The sequence below is a fragment of the Hyperoodon ampullatus genome (assembly GCF_949752795.1).
Source record: "Hyperoodon ampullatus genome assembly, chromosome: 3".
NCBI lineage: Eukaryota > Metazoa > Chordata > Mammalia > Artiodactyla > Ziphiidae > Hyperoodon > Hyperoodon ampullatus.
This window is the reverse complement of record NC_136916.1, coordinates 73,045,259-73,066,732: the sequence shown is the minus strand read 5'-3', so window position 1 is coordinate 73,066,732 and position 21,474 is coordinate 73,045,259. Positions and strand designations below refer to the sequence as shown.

The window sequence follows — 21,474 nt, the reverse complement described above, 5'->3', positions numbered from 1 at the left end:
AGACGTGTCCTTCAGCAACCAGTTTTGAGAGCCGGGAAATGGTCAGGCCAAATGTGCTCTTGCCCATCAATTTGGGAGGGACCACCTAAAGATGGGTGTAGAGTGAGAAAAGAAGAGGGCCTGGGGCCAATCCCACAGACCACCAGGGAATCCCATGGAGAAGTCTGAGCAGCCAGGGTCAGGGGCCTCCCAGGGATGTAATACATTTCCAGAAAGAGACTGTAGTCAGTGGGGTCATCTCCTACGTAGGAATTCAAAAAGACAGAAACACAGCTGTTAGATGTGCTCCCCAAGAGAGGCATCGGGGGAGTTGAGGCTAATGGAAAGGGAGCTGGGCACGTGGGGATGGCCCTTCCAGAAGCTGCAGTGAGAGAGAAGGGAGCTGCTAGAAGAGGCAGAGGCCAGGAGAAGGTGCAGTTTTGCTTGTAGGTGAGGAGAACTGATGGCATTTATGTGCTAAGGAGTGGGGATCCAGAAGAAGAGGGGACCCCGATCACTATTGGGGGAACCCTAAGACAACACCTGCTGTCATTAACCAACCACACAGGCCCCTGGGAAATGGGATGTTTATATATATATATATTTTGTGTGTGTGTGTGGTACGCGGGCCTCTCACTGCTGTGGCCTCTCCCGCCACGGAGCACAGGCTCCGGAGGTGCAGGCTCAGCGGCCACGGCTCACGGGCCCAGCCGCTCCGTGGCATGTGGGATCTTCCCGGACCGGGGCACGAACCCGTGTCCCCTGCATCGGCAGGCGGACTCCCAACCACTGTGCCACCAGGGAAGCCCCCGGGATGTCATATTTGTTGTCTAGTGGTAGGAATTCCAGACAGAGCTGGGAGGAGAAATCCAGCTAGCCATTGGTCAGCCCTGCAGGGGGGACATCATTGGAGTATAAGGAGCCAAACGGACTGTTTGGGGGGTCGGAGGTGAGGCACGGCTAGAATCAAGCTAACTGTGCTCTTGGAGATGCTCGGTTTCATCTCGTCTCATCAAAGCTGTTACTTAGGCAGCAGTGTAGTGGAGGAAACAAGCCTGGCCATGAATCCTGGCCTTCGTATGAGGCATAGTTCCTCCGTGCCTCAGTTCCCTCTTCTGTCAACAGGAGCGGTAATATGACTGGCCCACGCAGGTGTGTGGGGATCAAATGAGTTCAGATTTTGGAACCGCACCTGGCACACAGTGGACACTCAGTGGGCGAGAGTGCTTGTCAGGCCTGATGTCACAGCAATTTCGCTATCCCTGCCTCTGGGGTGAAAGGATGACAAGAAAGCATTTCCCAAGGTGTATTTCACCAAACACCCATTCGGTGGGGGTTAGTATGTGTTCTGTAAGGAGAGAAAGAGATCCTGTGGCATTTGCGTTTAGGAGAGGCGGGGCTCGTTTCTGTGGGACTTTTCGGAGATGTTAACATGCTGATGGCATTGTAAACCTCCAAGAGGAGAAGGTAGTATACCTATAGCAGAATCCTCTTTGCAGTGACCACCTATTAGCATCTCCCAGAATGCAGTTTAGAAGGCGCCAGGCAGGAATGCAGTTCTGATCATCGCATACTCCTACGTTACCTCCTATACCCCAAATCTAAACCATGCAAAGCAAGTGCTCCATGGAGGCATCGCAGGGCCTCCAGGACAGTGTAGTAGTGGATCTGGGCCCCCCAACCACTCTGTGTTCTGCTGCAGTGGAACTTCCCTCTGCTGATGCTGGTGTGGAAGCTGGCACCTGCTCTCTGCTGTGGGAACACCGTGGTCGTGAAGCCAGCAGAGCAGACTCCCCTCACCACCCTCTATCTTGGCTCTTTGATCAAAGAGGTAAGACATCCAAAGAGAAAATATTCTGTATCCTCAATTACATTGCCACTCCCAGGAACCAGGCCACCGTCACAAGATAAGTCTGCCCCATGGAGCTGTGCTGTGCGTGCCAGCTCCATCCGGCTCCTGGCCGAGTGGGAAGGGAATGCCTCCTGGGTTTCACTTGGCAGCTGCTCGTTCCCTCTCCTGCTTGCGGTCACTGAGCTAGAAGAGACTCCGTTCCTCCCGCTGATCCTAATGAGAATACTTTACTCTTATTATGAGCTCAAACTCATGGTTTATGACCAAGTATTTTGTCTAGATAATTTACAGGAGGGTTACTTGGGAGGCAGGTTCTTTGGTGCACGTGTGGTGTACGAAATGGTCCATTCTTCTCGTGGGTGGGTGATCTCGCCAGCTCCCCCTGGAGGGGCTACTGCTGAGCCCCGAGCCTCCTCATCAATGCTCTGCTCTCGGGTGACCGTCCTCTCCGTGGCAGCCACCGCGTAGGGAAATGAACAGCCCAAAGGGACACCTCCTTCCAGACACACCTGGCAATGTGTTTCAGTCGTTTTGTCCCCAACTCGTATGTTGCAAAGAGTTTTAAAAAGAAACAGGAAGAAAAGAGGGATAGGAAGTAAGATCCATTCATTCCACTTCTCAGCTGGGCTAATACGACCGGAAAGCAAGACCTTTATGACTTAGATGTAAGGCTGCAGAGCCAATAATTGACCAATTTCCCACTTTCCTTTGACGCGTGATGTAGGACCTGATGACATCATAGTAATGAGACTTACAGATTCTAAAGTCACAACTGTTTAAAAAAGTGTTTAGGAAAACTAAAGACTCGAGCACGATGTTGTAAAATCTTGCCTTACTAAAATAATGTGTTTTAATGAAGACACTGGCATCCCCCAGGGGTTCAGCATGCCCCAGTGGTTCAGCATCCCCCACCAGTTCATTTGTGGTGCTCTTGGTTAATAAAGAGGACCCAGCATATGAGGAGCAGCAAGCATGAATGTGAAAGAAAGTCGCTCCCTACCTTCAGGATGTGCCGGCTCTCGGCGTGACCCAGGTTCAACAGCAGGGATTCTGAGGGAGTGAGACCATATTGCCATTTGGAACATTAATGGGGCAGATTTTAAAAATGAAAGCTGAAGCCCAGGAAGGGTATTTTGCAGGTACCTCCGAGTTGGGGACAGTGACCAAGGTGTCCCTTCTCCCCCAACACACAGACAAACACACACACACAGACACACAGAGACAGATCCATATAGACACAGCATAGACACACACAGATACAGACCCATGCAGACACACACACACACACACACACACACAGAATGGTGCTCTGCTATGAAACGGCCACTGCCGTTTCGCTCAGAAGCCCTTTGGGATAGGCAGGGCCGCCCAGAAAGAGGGTGTGTGCCTCGCCCTGGCCCCACCCGCACACTGGCTGACTGGGTCTGGTCCTGGGGTGGCGATAGGAGCCGGGCCCAAGCTTCCAGGTGAGGGTGCTGCTCTGCTCAGGGACCTCACCCAACCTCCTCTTCTGAACACCATCTCAATTTCCTCCCAGGTGGGATTCCCTCCGGGCGTGGTGAACATCGTGCCAGGATTTGGGCCCACGGTGGGAGCAGCAATTTCTTCTCACCCTCAGATCAACAAGATAGCCTTCACTGGGTCCACAGAGGTAACCCTCCTCGCTGACTATGGGGGACAGTGGCTGTCGCTGAGAATTCTCCGTTTAGAGGCTAAACTATGATGACCCCATTTTAGTACATATTTGTACTAAAAAAATAGTACATTTTTTAAACAATCAGTTAAAAAAAAAAGCTACTGGTCCAGTTTCCAAACTAAATAGATATCTAATTTATTTACTCAGAAGCCTCAGAAGAAAATATTCATAGATAAGATAAAATAAAAATTGAAATATCCATAGGATAAACAGCATAATCAAGGTTAAAAAATAAGCCTAAGGTGATTGGCAATATTGTAGTACTGATCGTACATTTGAAAGTGTAAACCTTTGTTTCAGAAATTCCATTTTGAAGCAGCTACTATTCTCATGAGCATTCAAGGACATACTTCCCTGTATATTGTATCCATCCTATATGATGTTTTACAGCCATTACAGTAAGGAAAGCTGTCCATGATCTATTGCTGAAGCATAAGAAAATAGTAAACTGTAGGGCTTCCCTGGTGGCGCAGTGGTTGAGAGTCCGCCTGCCGATGCAGGGAACACGGGTTCGTGCCCCAGTCCGGGAAGATCCCACATGCCGCGGAGCGGCTGGGACCGTGAGCCATGGCCGCTGAGCCTGCGCGTCCGGAGCCTGTGCTCCACAACGGGAGAGGCCACAACAGTGAGAGGTCCGCGTACTGCAAAAAAATAATAATAATAATAAAATAAAATAAACTGTAGGAAAGTATATACTATATATATATGTATATACCATTAGTAAAAGGGTGTGTGTAGAGAAATAGAAATTACCTGGAAGGACTCCCCCAAAAATTCTTAACTGTGGCCTCCTCTGGGGCAGGTCCTGGGGCATTAACAGAGTGAGGGAAGATAAAAACTTTCCCCTTTAATTTACACACATCTATTTGTGAGAATTATTTCTAATGAGAAAGTACTTCTTCTGTACTTAAAAAAATAAATGGATAAAATTTCCCAGGCAATTAGTGCTCCCATCTCCCTCCTAGTTTAGTCCAGCCGGGGGCCCAAGACCCACTCCTATGGCTGCTGGACAATAGCTGGAAGACAGGGGACTGAGGAGGACGGAGGGGCAGAGAGGGTCCTGCCCCACAACAGCTCCTATGTCTTCTCAGTTTTCTCACCCAACAGCAGAAGTGTCCTCGCCCCTGCCCCTGCCCAGCTTCTCTCTCTAGGTGAGCAGGGCTACCCATGGGTCCAGCCGGGTGGGGCTCTCACCAGGCAGCCAGCCTCCTGCACAAGAAGGTGGCTTCTGTGACCCCAGGGATTGCTCAACTGACAGACATCTCCCTAAGAGGGGTGCTTCCCACTGAGGCCCCCAGCTGTGCCTCAGCCTCACAAGAGATCGCCGGCCCACAGCAGGCTGGTTTGCTTCGGGTACTCTCCCTGGAGACAGTCCTTATCACCTGGATCAGGCCATCCACACCTCCTTCAGGCCATCATCCAGGAGCTGGCGGAGTTTTAAAATGCACTCTCGGGGACTTCCCTGGTGGTCCAGGGGTTAAGACGTGCTTCCACTACAGGGGGGGTGGGTTTGATCCCTGGTCGGGGAGCTAAGATCCCAAGTGCCTCGCAGCCAAAAAACCAAAACATAAAACAGAAGCAATATTGTAACAAATTCAATAAAGACTTTAAAAATGGTCCACATCAAAAAAAAAAAAAAAAAAAAGAACCTTTATAAACAAATGCACTCTCACCTTAGTTTTGAGGAAATAGCCTCAGCCCTGAAAGAGCCTAGCTCTGCCTCCTGCTGGCTCTCCGGCGCTAGGCCCCTGTGTGCACAGTGGTCTCTGAGAGTCTTCCAACTCAGCAGTTGGTGGTACCCAGCCCAAGACAAGTCACTGCTGTGTGCTGGGCCAAGACCACCTCTAGCGGTGCAGGGGATGGTAGGTACACACGGGAGGTTGGACGTCGCAGTTTGGTGAGTGGTCCTTCCATTACTTCATAGGGAAGCAATTCTCTCCCTACCCACTGGGGGCCCTCAGTCTTAGGGTGTGTTTCCCATCCTAAAGGTTAACTCCCCTATTTCCCTAATTCTCAGAGGTTCCCTCAGATTATACCAAAGGACCACACAGACCCACCTCCCCTTGGTCCCTTGAGCTGGACCAGCCTGCTGCCGGGAGGGACAGGCACCAGGACAGGTGACAGCCAGCTCTACCACTAGCCAGCTGTGTGGCCGTGGGCAAGTCACTGAGCCTTCGAAGGCTCCCCGTCCACCCCAGTATGTGGAGCAACTCAGATCCGGGATTCCAGCCGTGTCAAGGTCTGATCCGAGAGGAAATGCTGGGAGAGGCCAGGGGAGTGAGAGGACAGCATCAAGGCCCAGGGTGCCTGGGTAGGGAGGCCGCGGCCCAGGCCATGCCACACTCATGCCTCCAGGCTTGTCCAGAATGTGTGGGCCACATCCAGCTGTGTCCGAGGCTTAATGTGGTCTGGTTTTTATCCTGAAGGTTGGAAAGCTGGTTAAAGAAGCCGCCTCCCATAGCAACCTGAAGAGGGTGACACTGGAGCTTGGTGGGAAAAACCCCTGCATCGTGTGTGCTGATGCCGACCGTGAGTCTCTCCCCTTCCGGGCATTGCTGGGGCTTTATGGGACCCGTAAATCTCTCCCCACTTCCTTGCCCAAATCAGAACCAATTGAGAAAGACAAGCACACACATCATGGGGATGTTTCTCCACCTCGGGTTATCCCTCCATAAATAATAGGCAGATGGAGATCCAAACGCCAGCTTTACAGCTGCGTTGGAGGAGGACATGTTTCATGTGGTAGCCAGAGAGGCCGCCTGTTTCTGCCTTTCATGAGTTTGCCTTCCCTGTCCTTGCAGAGCTAGGGCCATGACAAGCGGGCTGGGGTTCTTCTCCAGAGCCCCCTGTGTCAGGGGAGAGGGGGAAGGCCAAGAGGAGGAGGAGCAGGGCACGTGCTCCCCCCACAAGCATTCATCATTCTACCCTCCAAGTCGGTACTTCCTATGATGCTTTCAGGCTCTCGAAGACTTGAGATGTTTCTTCCTTCTTTGTCTCAGATCTGACAAAACAGAGGCCAGTGGCAGGTGACCCTTAAAGATATCCTGCTGGCCTGGGTGCTGTCTCTCCCTTCACTACCTCTTCCCTGGGAAAGCCACCCTGCCCAGCAGCTTGGGGGCAGTTTGTGTCTCATGACATAATATTAAAATAGGCACTCTTCTTGGTTGTCATGTCCAGAAGAGGGAAGGAAAGGCCACATCAGACATTCACTGACCTGCTGACATGGTCCGCTGCCAGATTTTTGATGTGACTTCCCAAGTACACTAAAACACCTTTGCCTTAAAGAACAGCCTCCCCCACCTGCCCACTGGTGCCAGGAATTCCTTTCATGGAGTACAAAACCTTCCACTCCACACTCAAATAAGTTTGGAATTGCAAATATCCCTGAGAAAAATGACCCCAGTACAATTTCTCGCCAAGGTGTAAGTAACTGGTTTCAGTTCTACTCCTTGAAGCTGGCTTTCAATGGGAGAGAGGACTGGGTGAGGAAACAAGCCCCAAGGAAAGAAAGGGAGGCTGGGTGTGAAGGTGGACTGCTCATTTTTTGCCTGGTGTGGTGCTCCCTAATGGAAGCATCATCAGTGTTGCTAGTGGTCTCTGGAGCCACATGGAACAGTTCTGGGTATTGCCCCACTGTGACCCACATTTGGAGTTCCAAAGAGCCAGACTCCTGTTTTGCATTCTTGTGCCTCCAAATCTGGGTGCCCCTTCTGCACCTCAGCTCACCGTCTTTCCCTCCCAATGAGGAAAACTACAGCTAAAACACAGGACTCCTATCTGAGGGTTGGTTTGATAAGGGTCATGTGAGCAAGTGAGGTCATGGGCAAGTGAGGTGAGGATGTGACAAGTCTCTGTGCTCATTAGTGCAGTAAAGACACTAAGTCCTGCAGTCAGGGGACCTATTTAACCCCAAACTCCATGGATCGAAAAATCCCCTTTCCCATCCTCTCTTTTTGGGAAGTGCTGAGCAGAATTAATTTCTGAAACGTAGCCATCCTGGGGCTTGTTTTCTCATGTGGGCAATTAGAGTTGCAGCTGTTGCCAGTCCGGCCTTAACAACTTAATCGCTTCCTCTTCCCTCGCCGCCCCCTCTCTCCAGTGGACTTGGCAGTGGAGTGCGCCCATCAGGGAGTGTTCTTCAACCAAGGCCAGTGCTGCACGGCCGCCTCCAGGGTGTTCGTAGAGGAGCAGGTCTATGACGAGTTTGTCAGGCGGAGCGTGGAGTTCGCCAAGAAACGGCCCATTGGAGACCCCTTCGACGTCAGGACCGAACAGGGGCCCCAGGTAACCTACTGACGTGTCAGATCTTTAGGTGCATGTCTGGGGACTGAACCAGGCAGGCCTCTGGCCCTGGCCCTGTACAGCTCTGGTGCTCTGTGACTCCAGGGGACTCCCTTACCCACTTGCCCAGCCACTTGAGGCTTTTTTTCAGACGCTGATCAACAGTTCAATCCCATCAGGTCTTGGTAGTGTTATGAAATGGGGGTGGACACACAGAGCTCTGCTCTTTGCAGCAGATAATGCTGAGCTCCAGGCCTTGATAGAAGGGAGGCATTCCCGGTTCATAAGTCCACGTGACTGCACCCTCCAGCCAAAGGACCAACACTTCTCTCAACCACCAGGGTCCCCAGGAGAGAGCCTCAGGCAGAGGCTGTCTTGCCTGGCTGGCCTCTCTGCAGAAGCGAGTTGTAACCCTGGCTGAAAGGCAGCAGAGTACAGGCGGAGGCAGCAGCTGGAGCCAGAGGCGTCAGCCCGGAGGCCCTTGAGCCCATGTGCATTATAGGACAAAGTGACCATCAGAAACCAAAGAATCCCACTGGAAAGGGCTCGGAGGATGGGGATACATCTCCAGGCAGTAGGAACACGTCTCTGGAGACCTCGTTTTTGAAGCTAACGACAGGATGAAAATGATCATAACCACGAGGTTTAATAACCTCTTTAAGAGGGCAGGTCCTGTATCACTTTCTTACTAAGTATGCAGTGCGGCAGATGGATAAATATTTAAAAGAGGGCAGCCTGACCATCCCATGCATTATTAAAATGGAGTTCAACAGCAGCCTACTTTGCTTGTAGCCAAAGTCCTGCTCCAGCCAGGAAATTTCAAATCACATGTCAGGACTCACCCAATTTGTGTCTGTCCCGGGAGCTGGCTACTTACCCACTGCATTGGCACCATGTGTTTCCACGGGAAGCCGTGGATCTGAGGGCAAGTTTGGCTCTGTGATTTTGTGAAAGCCACAAGCTCCTTCCAAACCTCAGTTTCCTCATCTGGAAAATAGAGTAATTGATGAATATTATGAAAATTTCAAGGCACTTAATAAGTTTCTATTTTTAAGCGGGGGGAGGCATTAAATGGCAGGCTCCCTGATCTAAGTGGCAGCAAATGTCTGTGCATGACTTCAAGCCACATCAGTTAGGTCTTGCTTAAACCATCTTGGCTGGGGATAGGGAAGGACCATGTGGAAAAGGTGTGTTTCTGGCTACCATGCCCACCCCTGCCTTGCCCCATCCCACATGCTCTGTGGCTCTGGTGCCACGTGACCCTGGTGGAGAGAAACATCTCCACTTGTGGCCAACACTCTGCATCCTGTCAGGCCTCAACCCCAAACCCAGCATCCAGTGACACAAAGTTGTCCATCAGCCTTGGTTGGATTTCAGGTATGAATACAGACATGGCCACAAGTCATTATCAAATCTGCTGTGATTGTAAAGCTAACCCAGAATCCGTGGGAAATATGTGAGCTGATCCCATTCTAAGGAATCCCTTTTACCCCATCATTATTCATAAGTCTCTTTCCAAGGCTTCAGGCTTGACTTCTGAAGCCAGATATAGAAATCTCTTCCAAGACAGCACAGTGGTGTTGATTTCATCAGTGCTTTTGATGCTGCTGCTGAAAGTCCTTTTGAAAACTCACTTAAGCCATCTAACCTCAGCATATTATTTTAGGATGTTGTTGGCTTTTTTTCCTGCCAAAGTGCTTTTTCATCTACGTTAATAAGGCTTTACTCCAAGAGGATTTACAGCTGTCTAAATAGTTCTGTCTGTCTCATGCCTGTAAAACAGCTAGCTGACCAGATAGGTGTCCACTGCAGGCAGCCAGAACACTCCAAAATTATTCAGGTTTGTTTGGCAACTGAGCAAAGATATGCACAGACTCACGCAGGCCACCTGGTGGGGGGCGGGGTCCTGCATCCTCTCTGTCCTCTCCTCTCCGGCAGAGCCACTCACAGCCTTGGCCGTCCGCGGGGCCCTATTTCTCCGTCTTTGGTGCTGTGCCCTGGCGCAGCCTTCACTTCCCAGCAGGTTCTTCTCTCGCACTGTGAGGCACCAGCTGACGTTCATGGAGGATTATTAGATTTAAACAACACATTCACACGGACTTGCCAGGAAGAGTTGAGTCTGGACGGTAGAGTTTCCATGGGGCCCTCCTCTGGCTTCAGGACAGACGGTCTTGGAGGCAGAACATGGTCAGCGGCCGCTGAGGGTCTGTAGTTTGATGAAGCCCCACAAGCCTCTTGGTCTCCAAGAAGGAGGAGAGAGCAATCCTGGCACTTTTAACCCAAGACTTGGTTAAGACTTCCCAGAGAGAAGTTGAGGGAACCTTGAGATATTATGAGATCTGCTGCAGTTTGAGTTACTTTTTGGGGGGCAGTACATGCACATGGTCAAAATCCAAAAGACGTATAAAGGTCAGTAGTGAAAAAGCTTCCTTCCATTCATTCATAGGCATGGTTTTTACCCTTCTGTCCATGGGTATCCTGTGTTCTTAGTTCTTAGAAGAAAATTCTCCAGAATTTCTGTATATACAAGCAAAATTGAGTATGTGTACAAGAATGTAATATGAATTCTGGTTTCCCTTGTTTTTACTCAAAATATCTATACACAGTACTGTTTTGCACCTTGATTTTTGCCCCCTAACAAGAAACTTGAAGAGCTTTCCATACCATACCAAACCATGGGAACCTGCCTTGTTCTTTTTTATATGTATATAGACTTCCACTGTATGAATCCAACAGAATTCAAGTAACACGTACTGATGAGTATGTGGGTGTGTGCGGTCACGCACGGTGCCACAGAGTATGTCATTCCACACATACGCAAGGAAATCCACAGGACGGATTGCCCAAGTGGGACTGCTGAGTGAGAGCACATTTATGATTTCTACAAGCATTGCCAAATTACCTTCCAAAAGGATGAACCAACTTACGTTCCTACCAACCTTGTATGAGCTTGCCTGTTTCTCCAGCCTTACTAACAGACTATGTATGGAGTTTTGCCCATCTGATAGTTAAAAACGATATCTCATTTGTTTTTAATGTACATATATCTCTTATAATGAGTAAGGTAGAACATTTTATCATGTTTAAAGGCCATTTATATTTCCTTTTCTATCAACTGTGCATGTGCTTTGCATATTTTTCTCTTGTACTGCTGATCATTTTTTGTCACTTCTAAGAATTCTTTACATACTAGAGAGATTAGCACTATTTCTATGATATGACTTGTCGATTTTTTCCAGTTTGTTGTTTTGCCCTTTGACTTTGCTTATGCTGTTTTTGCCTTCTTTTTTTTATGTACTCAAATTTATTAATCTTTTCTTTTGGCTTCTGGATTTCAAGCCATAGAAAGGTCATCAGCACTCCAAACTTATGGAGGCATTCTCCCACATGAGAGAATTTGAAAACTTTTTATGACTTCATCTTTCATTGATTAAGTCTTTGATCTACCTGGAATCTATCCTGGTACAAAGTGTGAGGAATGGATCCAACTTGGTGTTTTAACACTGGATCCACGTTTCATAAGATGACTGGTCAAGGGGCTTACATGGTTTGTGCCCACCCCTTCCAAGAAAGCCAGCCTACTCCTCAGGGACAGACAGTCATCCAAATGCACCATTGGGTTGCTTATTTTTTTATTCAAATTTGCTTAAATTAAATCACTTTTTTATCTGAAAGTCACAGCTACAGCAAACCTATCTAACAAAGCTCTGTCTCTCCCAGCCAGAGGGAGGGGATTTGCAACAGGGTCAGGGTCAAGAACATGGTTCCCATGGATTCGGGAAGAGGGACCATTTTGGGTGGGAAGAGCACTTCCTCCCTTGAGTCTCCCAGAGAGGTCCCCTTTGCCAGCCGGTCAAATACAGCATCCACAAGCTGGGTGTTAAGCTGGTGGTACAGGGTACACCCCAGCCCAGGAGACCCCTAAACAAGGTGACAGAAGATGGAGCCCTTCTGATGAGCTGGCTCCCCATCAACCAGGAGCAGCCCCTCTACCTCACCTTGAGCCTCTACTCTGTGTCCAGGAGTGATGAGGAAGGTGGTCAGCTTTACTTCTCACTTCTCTGCACTGTGGATGGAGAATTCCAATAACTGTTGGTGCCCTAGGAGCAGGGTACAGGGTGGCAAGTTAGAATACATGGCACCCAGTTCAAGTAAACAGTGAATACGTTTTTAGCGTAAGTGTTTCCCAAATATTGTTTGGGATATGCTTATACTTTAAAAATCATTCATTGCTTTTTAGGAATTCAAATTTAATTGGGCATTCTGTGGTTTTATTTGCTAAATCTGGCAACCTTAGCAGGATGCAAGAGTTAGAACAAAGAATGTGACTACTTCAGATCTTGTTTCACCCACGGATTTGCTTAACAGCATGGAGGGGGTCAGACGTATGAATAAACCTACACCTGGAGAGGATGAGAAAAGCCCATCTCTCCCCTGCTCCAAAGAGCCCCGATTTGTGCATCGGAGGAATATTTGCGTACAGGGAACATCTGGTCCATGAATTTTTTCTTGGCCAAAACATGATGGGTAGGACAATGATCACATAGGAGGCCGTTGGACACATAAGTTGGTAGTCACCTCCCAGAAGGAAGCCGGGCTTACCTCTCACTGTTTTACAGATTGACCAGAAGCAGTTCAACAAAATCCTCGATCTGATTGAGAGTGGAAAGAAGGAGGGAGCCAAGCTGGAATATGGGGGCTCGGCCATGGAAGATAGGGGGCTCTTCATCAAACCCACTGTCTTCTCAGAAGTTACCGACACCATGCGGATCGCCAAAGAGGAGGTACTGGGGCTGCAGGAAAAACCATGTCCCGTGGGGCCCTGTGCTGAGCTGGGGCCCAGGGGGGTGGGGAAGGGGGCTGGGCCTTTCAAACTGGAGTCTTCTCCAGGGCCCAGGGATCCCAGAAATCTTTGTGAAGGGACTGTTTTCCTTTTTCCTGTGGCCTTTTCCCTCTCCTTAGGGGTCCTTTGGGAAGCCATCCTGCTCCTGGGACCCCTGAGCCCTGTGTAGAGTTTGTCCTAGCCCCCAGTTCCATGCATTGCTCATCATCTCCGGGTAACAACAATCCCTCTTCTGTCTTCTAACATGTCCTCAGGTTAGCCTAGGGTGGAGGGCCACTGCAACCTGTGCATTTTGTCAGGAATCGAGCCATGGATTCAGGGCCCAAAGCTGCCTTCAGTTCCCCCAGACCGAACTTAAATGACAAGTGTTCATTCCAAAAACGTGTTCTGGCTAGAAGTCTCTTTGAAGTTTTCCATCATGGGCATCCTTAGAAATGGTGGAAATTAAGGTGACACCCAATAAGAGTGTAATTCTAACTGTGTCTTTCAGTGCCACTGTTAAGCTAGTTAGAACTGGTTCCCACCTGAGTCCCAGGTGCTTGGACCCCGGAATGTGGCCTTTTGGGGCACAAGAAAGAGTGAATCACTGCTGAAGTCTTCCCGGTTCGAGCCTTTTATACACTTTCTCCTTAAGATTTTTATGGGTTACTAACTGTACCCTGATGGCATGAGCCTCAGCTTTTTAAACCTCTCTATGACAAGCTCCATGGGAACCAGGGCAGGTAGTTCAGCAGGCTGACCCTGTCCTGCTGGGCTATGGTGCTGAACATTGAATCAGTTACAAGCTTCTTTCAAAATCACCTTTAAATGTTCAGCCTGTAGCTCTTTCCTTTCCTTTGCTATGTTGTAGATGGTGAGGAACACTGCCTCATTCCCTCCCCTGGGAGTTATTAGGGAAACATTTTAGGTCATCTTCATTGATAGAAAATGCAGGACCAAGAGATCAGGGCCTGCAGTCTGTGCCTGCAAACACCCTTCACAATAACTTTCCAAGAATGACTTCCAAGGTTTTGTCTCCAGTGCATCCCAGCACGCAGGAGCTCCTCCAGAGCTTGAAGCTGGGGCTTCTAGAAGCCCTGACCACATTGAGAGAGCTTCGACCCAATGTATTATTTTGGTTGTTATTTTTTATTTTTGTTTAATTCAGTCTTTCCCTTCAGATTTCAACCATCACACAGCTAAAAAGGTGTTTGGACTCTCTCCTTCAGTTATCCTCTTCGTGCGTGTGAGCACTGTGGGTGTTTGAAAAAAGCATAAACGAAGGAAGTGCCTGCTCAGGGCATACATGCTTCATTCCAGAACCTCTCACTACCATTCTTCCAATTAATCATAGATTTTTGGACCAGTGCAGCCAATACTGAAGTTCAAAAATATCGAAGAAGTGATAAAAAGAGCAAATAGCCTTGAATACGGACTAACAGCAGCTGTGTTCACAAAAAACCTCGACAAAGCACTGAAGCTGGCTTCCGCATTAGAGTCTGGAACTGTCTGGTGAGTAGAGCATGAGTGCTCGGTCCCCCTGAGCTGCCGGCCAGCTGGCTTCCTTACCCTTCTGTTAACAGAGAGCTTTTAGTCGTACATTATGCGCCAAGCACTGTCTAAGCACTTTGCTCCATCCTCATGACCACCTTCTGAGAGGGGTACTGTTATCACCCCCATTTCACAGATGAGGAAATCAAGAGACAGAGAGACTGCATGACTTTCCCAGGGTCACACAGCTAGTACGTGGCAGAGCAGAGCTCAGGACCAACTGTCCAGCTCTGATGCCCATGCTCTTGACCACCGTGTTGGGCCACCCCTTATTTTTTATTCTAATTCTAAGAGCAGCACATGCTCTTGTGCAAAGTATGGATGAAAGTCCCTGTTTCACCAATAATTCTGCTGATTACACTATCCTCTTTTTAAAGATAATATTAGAAGATAAATATGAATTGGAGGCCAAGAAGCAGGAGAACTTTGAGGTCAGGCCTGTCTCATTTCAGAGCTAATTCTTATTCCCTTCACCATAATTTTCCTCTCCCTTTTTCTCCCTTTGTCATTCCCTTCCTACCCCAGTGAGAAGCTTTATACTTCAGAATATTCAAATTTTAGTTTCTGGTGGTAAGAGCAAGAAGGCAGAGATCAAAAACACTGTTTTCATGATTAAAACCTTGACAAAAAGTCATCCTTTAGGTGACGCTCTACACCAAGTGCCTAGTAGCTGCAACACCTGAGGTCCAGCTGGGTCCTCTCCTGGTGACCCTGAGCTTCTCTTTATTCTCTCTCCAGGATCAACTGCTACAATGCCATCTATGCACAGGCTCCATTTGGTGGCTTTAAAATGTCGGGGAACGGCAGAGAACTGTAAGTGTTTCTATCACTCCATGCCTGTCAGCAGGGCCGATAAAAGATACACTAGGTCCACAGTGTATGGTGAATGGTGGCCCACCCTCCAGTCCACTGAGCTCTCCCCTGTGCTGTGCTTTCCCCCTGGGCTGGGCCATGTCCCCCATCTTCTCTCCCCTTCCTGCCCTTCCCTACCCTCATCCTCACGCCACCCCAGGACCGACCCCCAGCCTCAGCATATGTGTCCTCTCCAGCACCCATCCCATGTGGAGATGTTCAGTAGGTACTTGACCTAGGCTCACTGCAGGACAGGGCAGAGCTGGGAAGTGCACTTTCCACCAGACGTGGGATGTCATTACTCACTCAAACCCTGGCCCTCAGCAGGGAGGATGGGCTCTCTCCCAGGTCAGGCTGTGGCCCTTCTGCCCACTAGCAAGTTCCCAGGGACAGACCATGGGTGACTCTGGCTCCTCCTTAGTGCCTCTTCAGAGGGATACTGCAACATGCCGGGCCTCCAAGCCTCTGTCAAACCCACCGCACATGTCTTCATGGTGCCCTTCTGTCTTGCCCTTTGGGAGGCTGTGCTCCATAGACCTAGACTAATGGATGGGTCTTCTGTGTCTGGCCCAAGATAAAAGGCCCAGGCCTAGAGCTGGATGGAGCGTTCTGGGGGTGGGCACGCTGTGGTTTCCAGCCAGATGCTGCCTTCTCTCCCACATCTTTCTTGGTGGTCGTTGGGGTTTTATTAGCCTTTGTGGACAAATAGCTTGTAGGATCAATCTTCCCAGGGAAACCATCTGTGACAACACACAGGGTCATTCCTGGAACATCTCAAAGGACTCCGAGCTCTTCCTCTTATTTAAACAGTTTGTATTATTTATATACAGATGCATCACTTCGTACTTATTTGTACATCTTCCAGTAGGAGCACTCAAATGCTTCCCCTTGGCTTGGGCCTTAGTGGGGCCTTTGAGCAGCTACCCTTCCAGATTCTTAATTAAGATGTATGAAGGAATGAACGGAGCTGGCTTCCATCCCTGAGCAAATGCTCTTGACCAGTCTCCAGGGAATTGGGGGCCCTTCCCCCTTCTCAGTCCTTCTTTCTCATTCATCCTGACTCGTGGCAATACACCAGAGCCATCTGAACGTCTGAGTAGAGTGTGTCCATTTGTATCCCCCTAATTCCTAAAATTGGTTTCCCCTTCCAGAACCTCGGTAAATTCTTGGCCATGAAGACCCTTTACAGAAACCTTGATCCCTCTGCTGAATGACTTGTTTGTGTTGTGTTCTGTGAACCTCTGTTCATTACCTCTTCGCACTCACCTGTCCACGAGGGACATGAGACCTGAGCTGGGATTACCCGCATCACCTCTAGGGCCCACGAATAGCACTGGCCACAGCTGACATTTGCTGAGCACGGACTCTGCCGACCTCTATCTGAGAGCCTTGCACATGTTAAGGCATGCCGTCCTTACAGCAGTCCCTGGGATAATCTGAGTCCATTCAGGCTGCTGGGACAGAATACAGTAGACTGGGTGGCTTAAACAAAAAACATTTATTTCTCCATTTCTGGAGGTTCAGTATCCAGGTGTCTGTTGAGGACCCTCTTCCTGGTTCACAGGCAGCCGTGTTCTCTCTGTGTCCCCATGGAATGGAAGGGAGGAAAGTGTTCTCTGGGGTCTCCTTTAGAAGGACACTAATCTCATTCATGAGGGCTTCACCCTCTTGACCTAATCACCTCCTAGAGGCCTCACCTCCTAATTTGTTCACATTAAGGATTAGGGTTTCAACATTTGAATTTCAGGGGGACACACATGTTCAGTCTACTACAGGTAGGTACTACTGCTATGCCTGTTTTTGGACGAGGAAACTCAGGGATGCCCAGAGAGGTCCTGTGCCTTCCCCAGGTAACACTACCAGTAAGTGACGGAGTTGGGATTGAACTCTTAAACCCACCACACCACAGGGACTTGCTCAGCAGGGGTCACCTCTGTGAGCCACCTGGGTTGAAGCCAGCCAGGGTATGCAGGGTCATTTGTCTCCTTGCTCTGCTGCTTCAACCAGTCAGGTTGTGACAGCTGGGGGACCCAGAACCCCACAAGGCCCCCCTCACAGAGGCCAGGCACAGCCTCCTCCCACAGCAAGAACTTCAGTCCCCAAAGCAGATGTCCTTGGATGCAGGAAGGGTGTGTGGGGCCCACCTGACTTCTAGGCAACTGACTCACACCCACTATTCCCTCACTGCTTTTCTCACCTGCGTCTCCCTCCCCATCCCCGGTGGCACCGCCTGCCCGCTGCAGAACAGGGCAGGGGAGTATCCGCTGCACTCAGCCTGTGTGTCATCCTGCTGGTTAGCCACAATTGGGACTTTTGTGGATGTCTGTTTTTTTGACCCTTGGCATATATTTTCCCTAAGCTTTTGATAAAGTACTTTAACATAATTCACAAGGAGACTGGAAACTGGCTTGAAAACCAATTTCCATTTTCAGTTGTCTCTAATTAATGTCTTCACGTTGCAGTAAGTTCCCCTTTTTTATGCTGGAGCACTATGCGGTGGATTCCATGGTTTTCCCCATCCCCGGCGGCCTGGGTGGGGCTGGCTATCTGCCGCCCACCCACGGGCCCCTCTGGGATCTCTCCCTGTACAGGTCTTGGGATGAAGCCTTCAATTTCTCTTCCTCCTGGACACTTCTGTTACTTCTTTGTTTTGCTTTGCAATATAGTAACAAAAAAAAAATCCACACTGTAGAGACACGTGGGAAGTCAAGGTCTCCCTCCCCTGACCCTCAATCCCATTTGTTAGAGGTAACCACTGTCCCATCATCCATTTTATTCATTTTGTTCACTTGTTCATTTGTTCACTGGCATATATTTACTGAGCACCTTTGATGCCCCAGGCATGTGCTAGGCTCTGAGCACACAGCAGTGAACTCTATAAACAGCAGTGCCAACACCCCCAACATTCTGGTGAGGTCCAATGGGAGAAAGGCTGAGCTTATGGATAAGTGAGGGCCAAGGCAGTCACAACTGGGTGAGAAACCATTTAGAAAGTGCCACAAGGGGTCAAATAAGAATGACAAGAACTTGAACTAGGGCAGTGACTGCAGGAATAAAAAGAATGAGGTGATTCATGCACTTAATCTTACAGGAGTGATTTCATATTGGACTTACTAGTTATGTGCTAATTCAGCATGATTTTATCACTTGGTTTGCTTTTCTTTTCTTTATGCAGTTGAGAAATCATTAACTGCTTTGAACTTTTACAGTACAATACTATGTGCTCATTTTTAAGGGTTATTGTACATTTTCTATACATACAATGGATGTAAACATGTATGTTTTTTCTGTTTTCAAATGACTTGGGAGGAAAATACTTTTTGCTCTTAAGAATGGGTTTTGGATATCCTATCCTTCTTTTTATTGGTGGTCTCCTATGATGGACTTTTGAGTTATTTCCAAGGGGTTTTGCTGCTGCAGACCATGCTGATGTTCTTCCTTGCGCATAAATCTTTATGCACTTGTGGGGAATTGTTCTCAGAATAAATTCCCAAAATTGGGTAATCCAGCACATGAAAAATGGGCTCCCATTCTTTTGGTTTGCATTCCTTTAATTGTAAAGGATTGAGCACCTTATTAACACTTATTGGTAATCTTTATTTTTCTTCTGCAAACTGACTATTCATGTCTTTTGTTGATTTTTCCATTTGTTTTTTTTCTAAATTGGTTAGTAAGAGCTTTTTGTGTATTAAGGAAAACAGCACTCTGTTTCTCACACAGTGTTGTAAATGTAATTTTTTTCTAGCTTATAATTTGCCTTTGGGTTTTTTAATAGAGTTTTCTGCTCTGCAAAAGTTGAATTTAGCATTCTGTATATGGCTTTTATATTTTGTTATGTTTAGAAAAAATTACAAAATAATTCACCCATTATCATGTATCATTCTTGAACTTCGTTTTAGGACACTACCAAAGAACTCAATGACGTACTAACAATAAAATAATAATATTACTTTCTACCATTTACTTTTTACCTAGCACATAGTAGGTAAATTTGCTCTATTTGAATCAACTCTAATCATTATAACTATAGGGAGGCGATGGTATTCCCATTTTACAGATGATGATATTGAGGCTCAGGGAAGGCAAAAAAACTTGCCTAAACTGCATGGATTCAAGCCAGTAGTTATCCAACTTGAGCTACCTCAGAATCCCATGGCTTGTTAATCCCCTGGCTGTTAAGGCACAGATTTCTGGGCCCCACCCCTAGGTTCAGTAGGTGTATTAATTTTCTATTGCTGCTACCATAAATAACCACAAAATTAGTGGCTTAAACAACATTAATGTATTATCTCATGGTTCTGAAGGATAAAAATCTGACACGAGTCAGCTAATTAGCAATTTTAATTCCATGTACAACCCTAATTCCCCTTTGTCATATAACCTAATATTTTCAAAGGTTCAGAGAATTAGGATGTGAACGCCTTGAGGGGGGCATTATTCTGCCTACCACAGTAGGTCTGGGGGACCTGAGTCTCTGCATTTCGAGCAAGTTCTGAGGTGAGGCTGGTGCTGCTGGTCTGGGGGCCACACTTTGAGAAGCTCTGGTCTAAGGGATGAGATGGGATTCTGTCTCGAGTGTTTCTAGCTACAGAGCCTCCATAGCCACCTCTTTTCCTAAACAGGTGCACATTCGTATTTACATAATGGCAGAGCAAGTCTTGTAGAGGCTTTTAAATCGATCCAAAGCCACCTCTCGGTTCTGGGAAGGGGATCTAGCCTGAGGATGACTCATGATGCCTGAGATGGGTCGCGGGGCTCTGCAAGACTTAAGGAAAGGATGTATATTAGAAACACGGACTCAAAGGCTGCGGACTCCCTCGTGTCCACTCTGCTAACGTCCGCGCCCCTCGCCGCTCCATACTGGCCTCACTCTTCTTACAGCTGGTCCCCAGCTCCAGGTCCTCTATGTCCCTGCCCATCATGGATGCTCTGGCCACATACCCAGTCAATAGCTTCGGGCCTCTGCCTCTGCTGTCTCTTCAAGCAGCTCCACCCAGGGATTTACCACTTTGTTTTAAATCCTCTTCATCCTTTGAAGGCAAACCCTTAGTCCTTCTGAATATCTCAGAAGCATCACACACACACAAAACTTGACATTTAACCTTCAGTTACATATCCAGGTACTTAAACTTACTAATGGCCTTACAGTCCTTAGACTCTATTAAGTCCTCACATTCCGGCCTTTGCACAGATTCCAGACTGCCCAACAGAGTACTAGCCTGTGAAGCATTAGAACTCGGTTCACACAGAATGGCTAAGTGCCTGCCCATGTTATATCTCCCTCTTTTCTGTGATCACAGAGGTGAATATGCGCTGGCTGAATACACAGAAGTGAAAACTGTCACCATCAAACTCGACGACAAGGACCCCTGAAGGAAAGGCAGACTCCTTCCTCAAACATCTGACAGCTGAATGTGACAGATCTAACTTGCTGAAGAGAAACCTACATTCTGACCTTCCTGGGATACTTTCTTCCGGAGACTTTAAATCTACTGGATTTGAACGATTTTTATTTTCCTCTCACACTCCTGTTTTATTGACCAAAATGTTGTGTGTGAAATTGTAGTCCTGCTTGGGGATGGGACTAGTGGCCATTTCTGTTTTCCACTTTCCACCAGATCCCGGGGACAGTGAGGAGGCTCAGGGTGTTGTCAACAGGAAGTGGTATTTGAAGTATCGAGCAGTAGCTTAAAAATGCTTTGTTGACTCTGACTCCAGTAAGAATTTGGAAAAATAAAATCCCTGCGTGTTCTGCAAACAGGGCTCTGGACCTGCGGATTCCTCAGGGTTACCTGCCCACAGAACAAGCCCCTCCTACCATTCAGTGAGAAGGAATAGCAGTAAGTTTTTAAAAAAATTTAAAAACAAGGTTGGGAGTATCAGATGTGGGGAGATTTGGGGAAGCACGTACCATGGAAGGGTCCTGAAGGCCTTGGGTGTGAACGGTCTTCAAGGACTGTATCTTGACATTGACAATGGGACTCAGCTTAAAACCAATACTGCCTTTGGAATGTGACCAAATCAACAGCCCAAAGAGCTTATCTAATGCTATGTCATTGTCTACCTTAACCAAGGCACTTTCTTAGGCAGGAAATGTCGCTAGTGTCACCATCGCTGCTAAGGACCCAGTGCTCTGACACTAAAACAGTATAGCAAATCCTAGGATCATTAAGTCCCACATTTTACAAATTAGAGCCATAATTTGCTTTTCCCAATTATGAATTTCTACCACTTGCCTATGTAGTTTTCCTTTTCTCCAGTTGGGGTATCAACACTTTAGTAAGACATACACAACTGAAAAGACTGCTGTTATAATACAGCCCTGGTTTTTCAAAGTCCTATTTTGATATTAATTAGTGATTGATTAACAAATAACATCTGGACTTCATGGAGGAACTGGGTCTGCTACTACAGTGGCCTGAGCACAGCAATAACAGGTTG

General features: G+C 48.0%; 1 protein-coding gene across 2 annotated transcripts in view; it reads left to right on the top strand.

The window, feature by feature from the left end:
- ALDH1A3 (aldehyde dehydrogenase 1 family member A3) overlaps window positions 1-20,406 on the top strand; it is a gene marked incomplete at both ends in the record, with an annotated part of 33,858 nt that extends 13,452 nt beyond the window's left edge. The window contains 8 exons of one of the 2 annotated variants that reach the window (XM_079701389.1): window positions 1,682-1,810; window positions 3,369-3,482; window positions 5,954-6,056; window positions 7,627-7,811; window positions 12,428-12,592; window positions 13,985-14,142; window positions 14,920-14,994; window positions 20,334-20,406. In XM_079701389.1, coding sequence (XP_079557515.1) covers window positions 1,682-1,810; window positions 3,369-3,482; window positions 5,954-6,056; window positions 7,627-7,811; window positions 12,428-12,592; window positions 13,985-14,142; window positions 14,920-14,994; window positions 20,334-20,406 — 1,002 coding nt within the window. The remainder of the gene's footprint in view (window positions 1-1,681; window positions 1,811-3,368; window positions 3,483-5,953; window positions 6,057-7,626; window positions 7,812-12,427; window positions 12,593-13,984; window positions 14,143-14,919; window positions 14,995-20,333) is intronic. The other variant, XM_079701390.1, reaches the window with a different exon arrangement.
- Window positions 20,407-21,474: the final 1,068 nt, after the last annotated feature.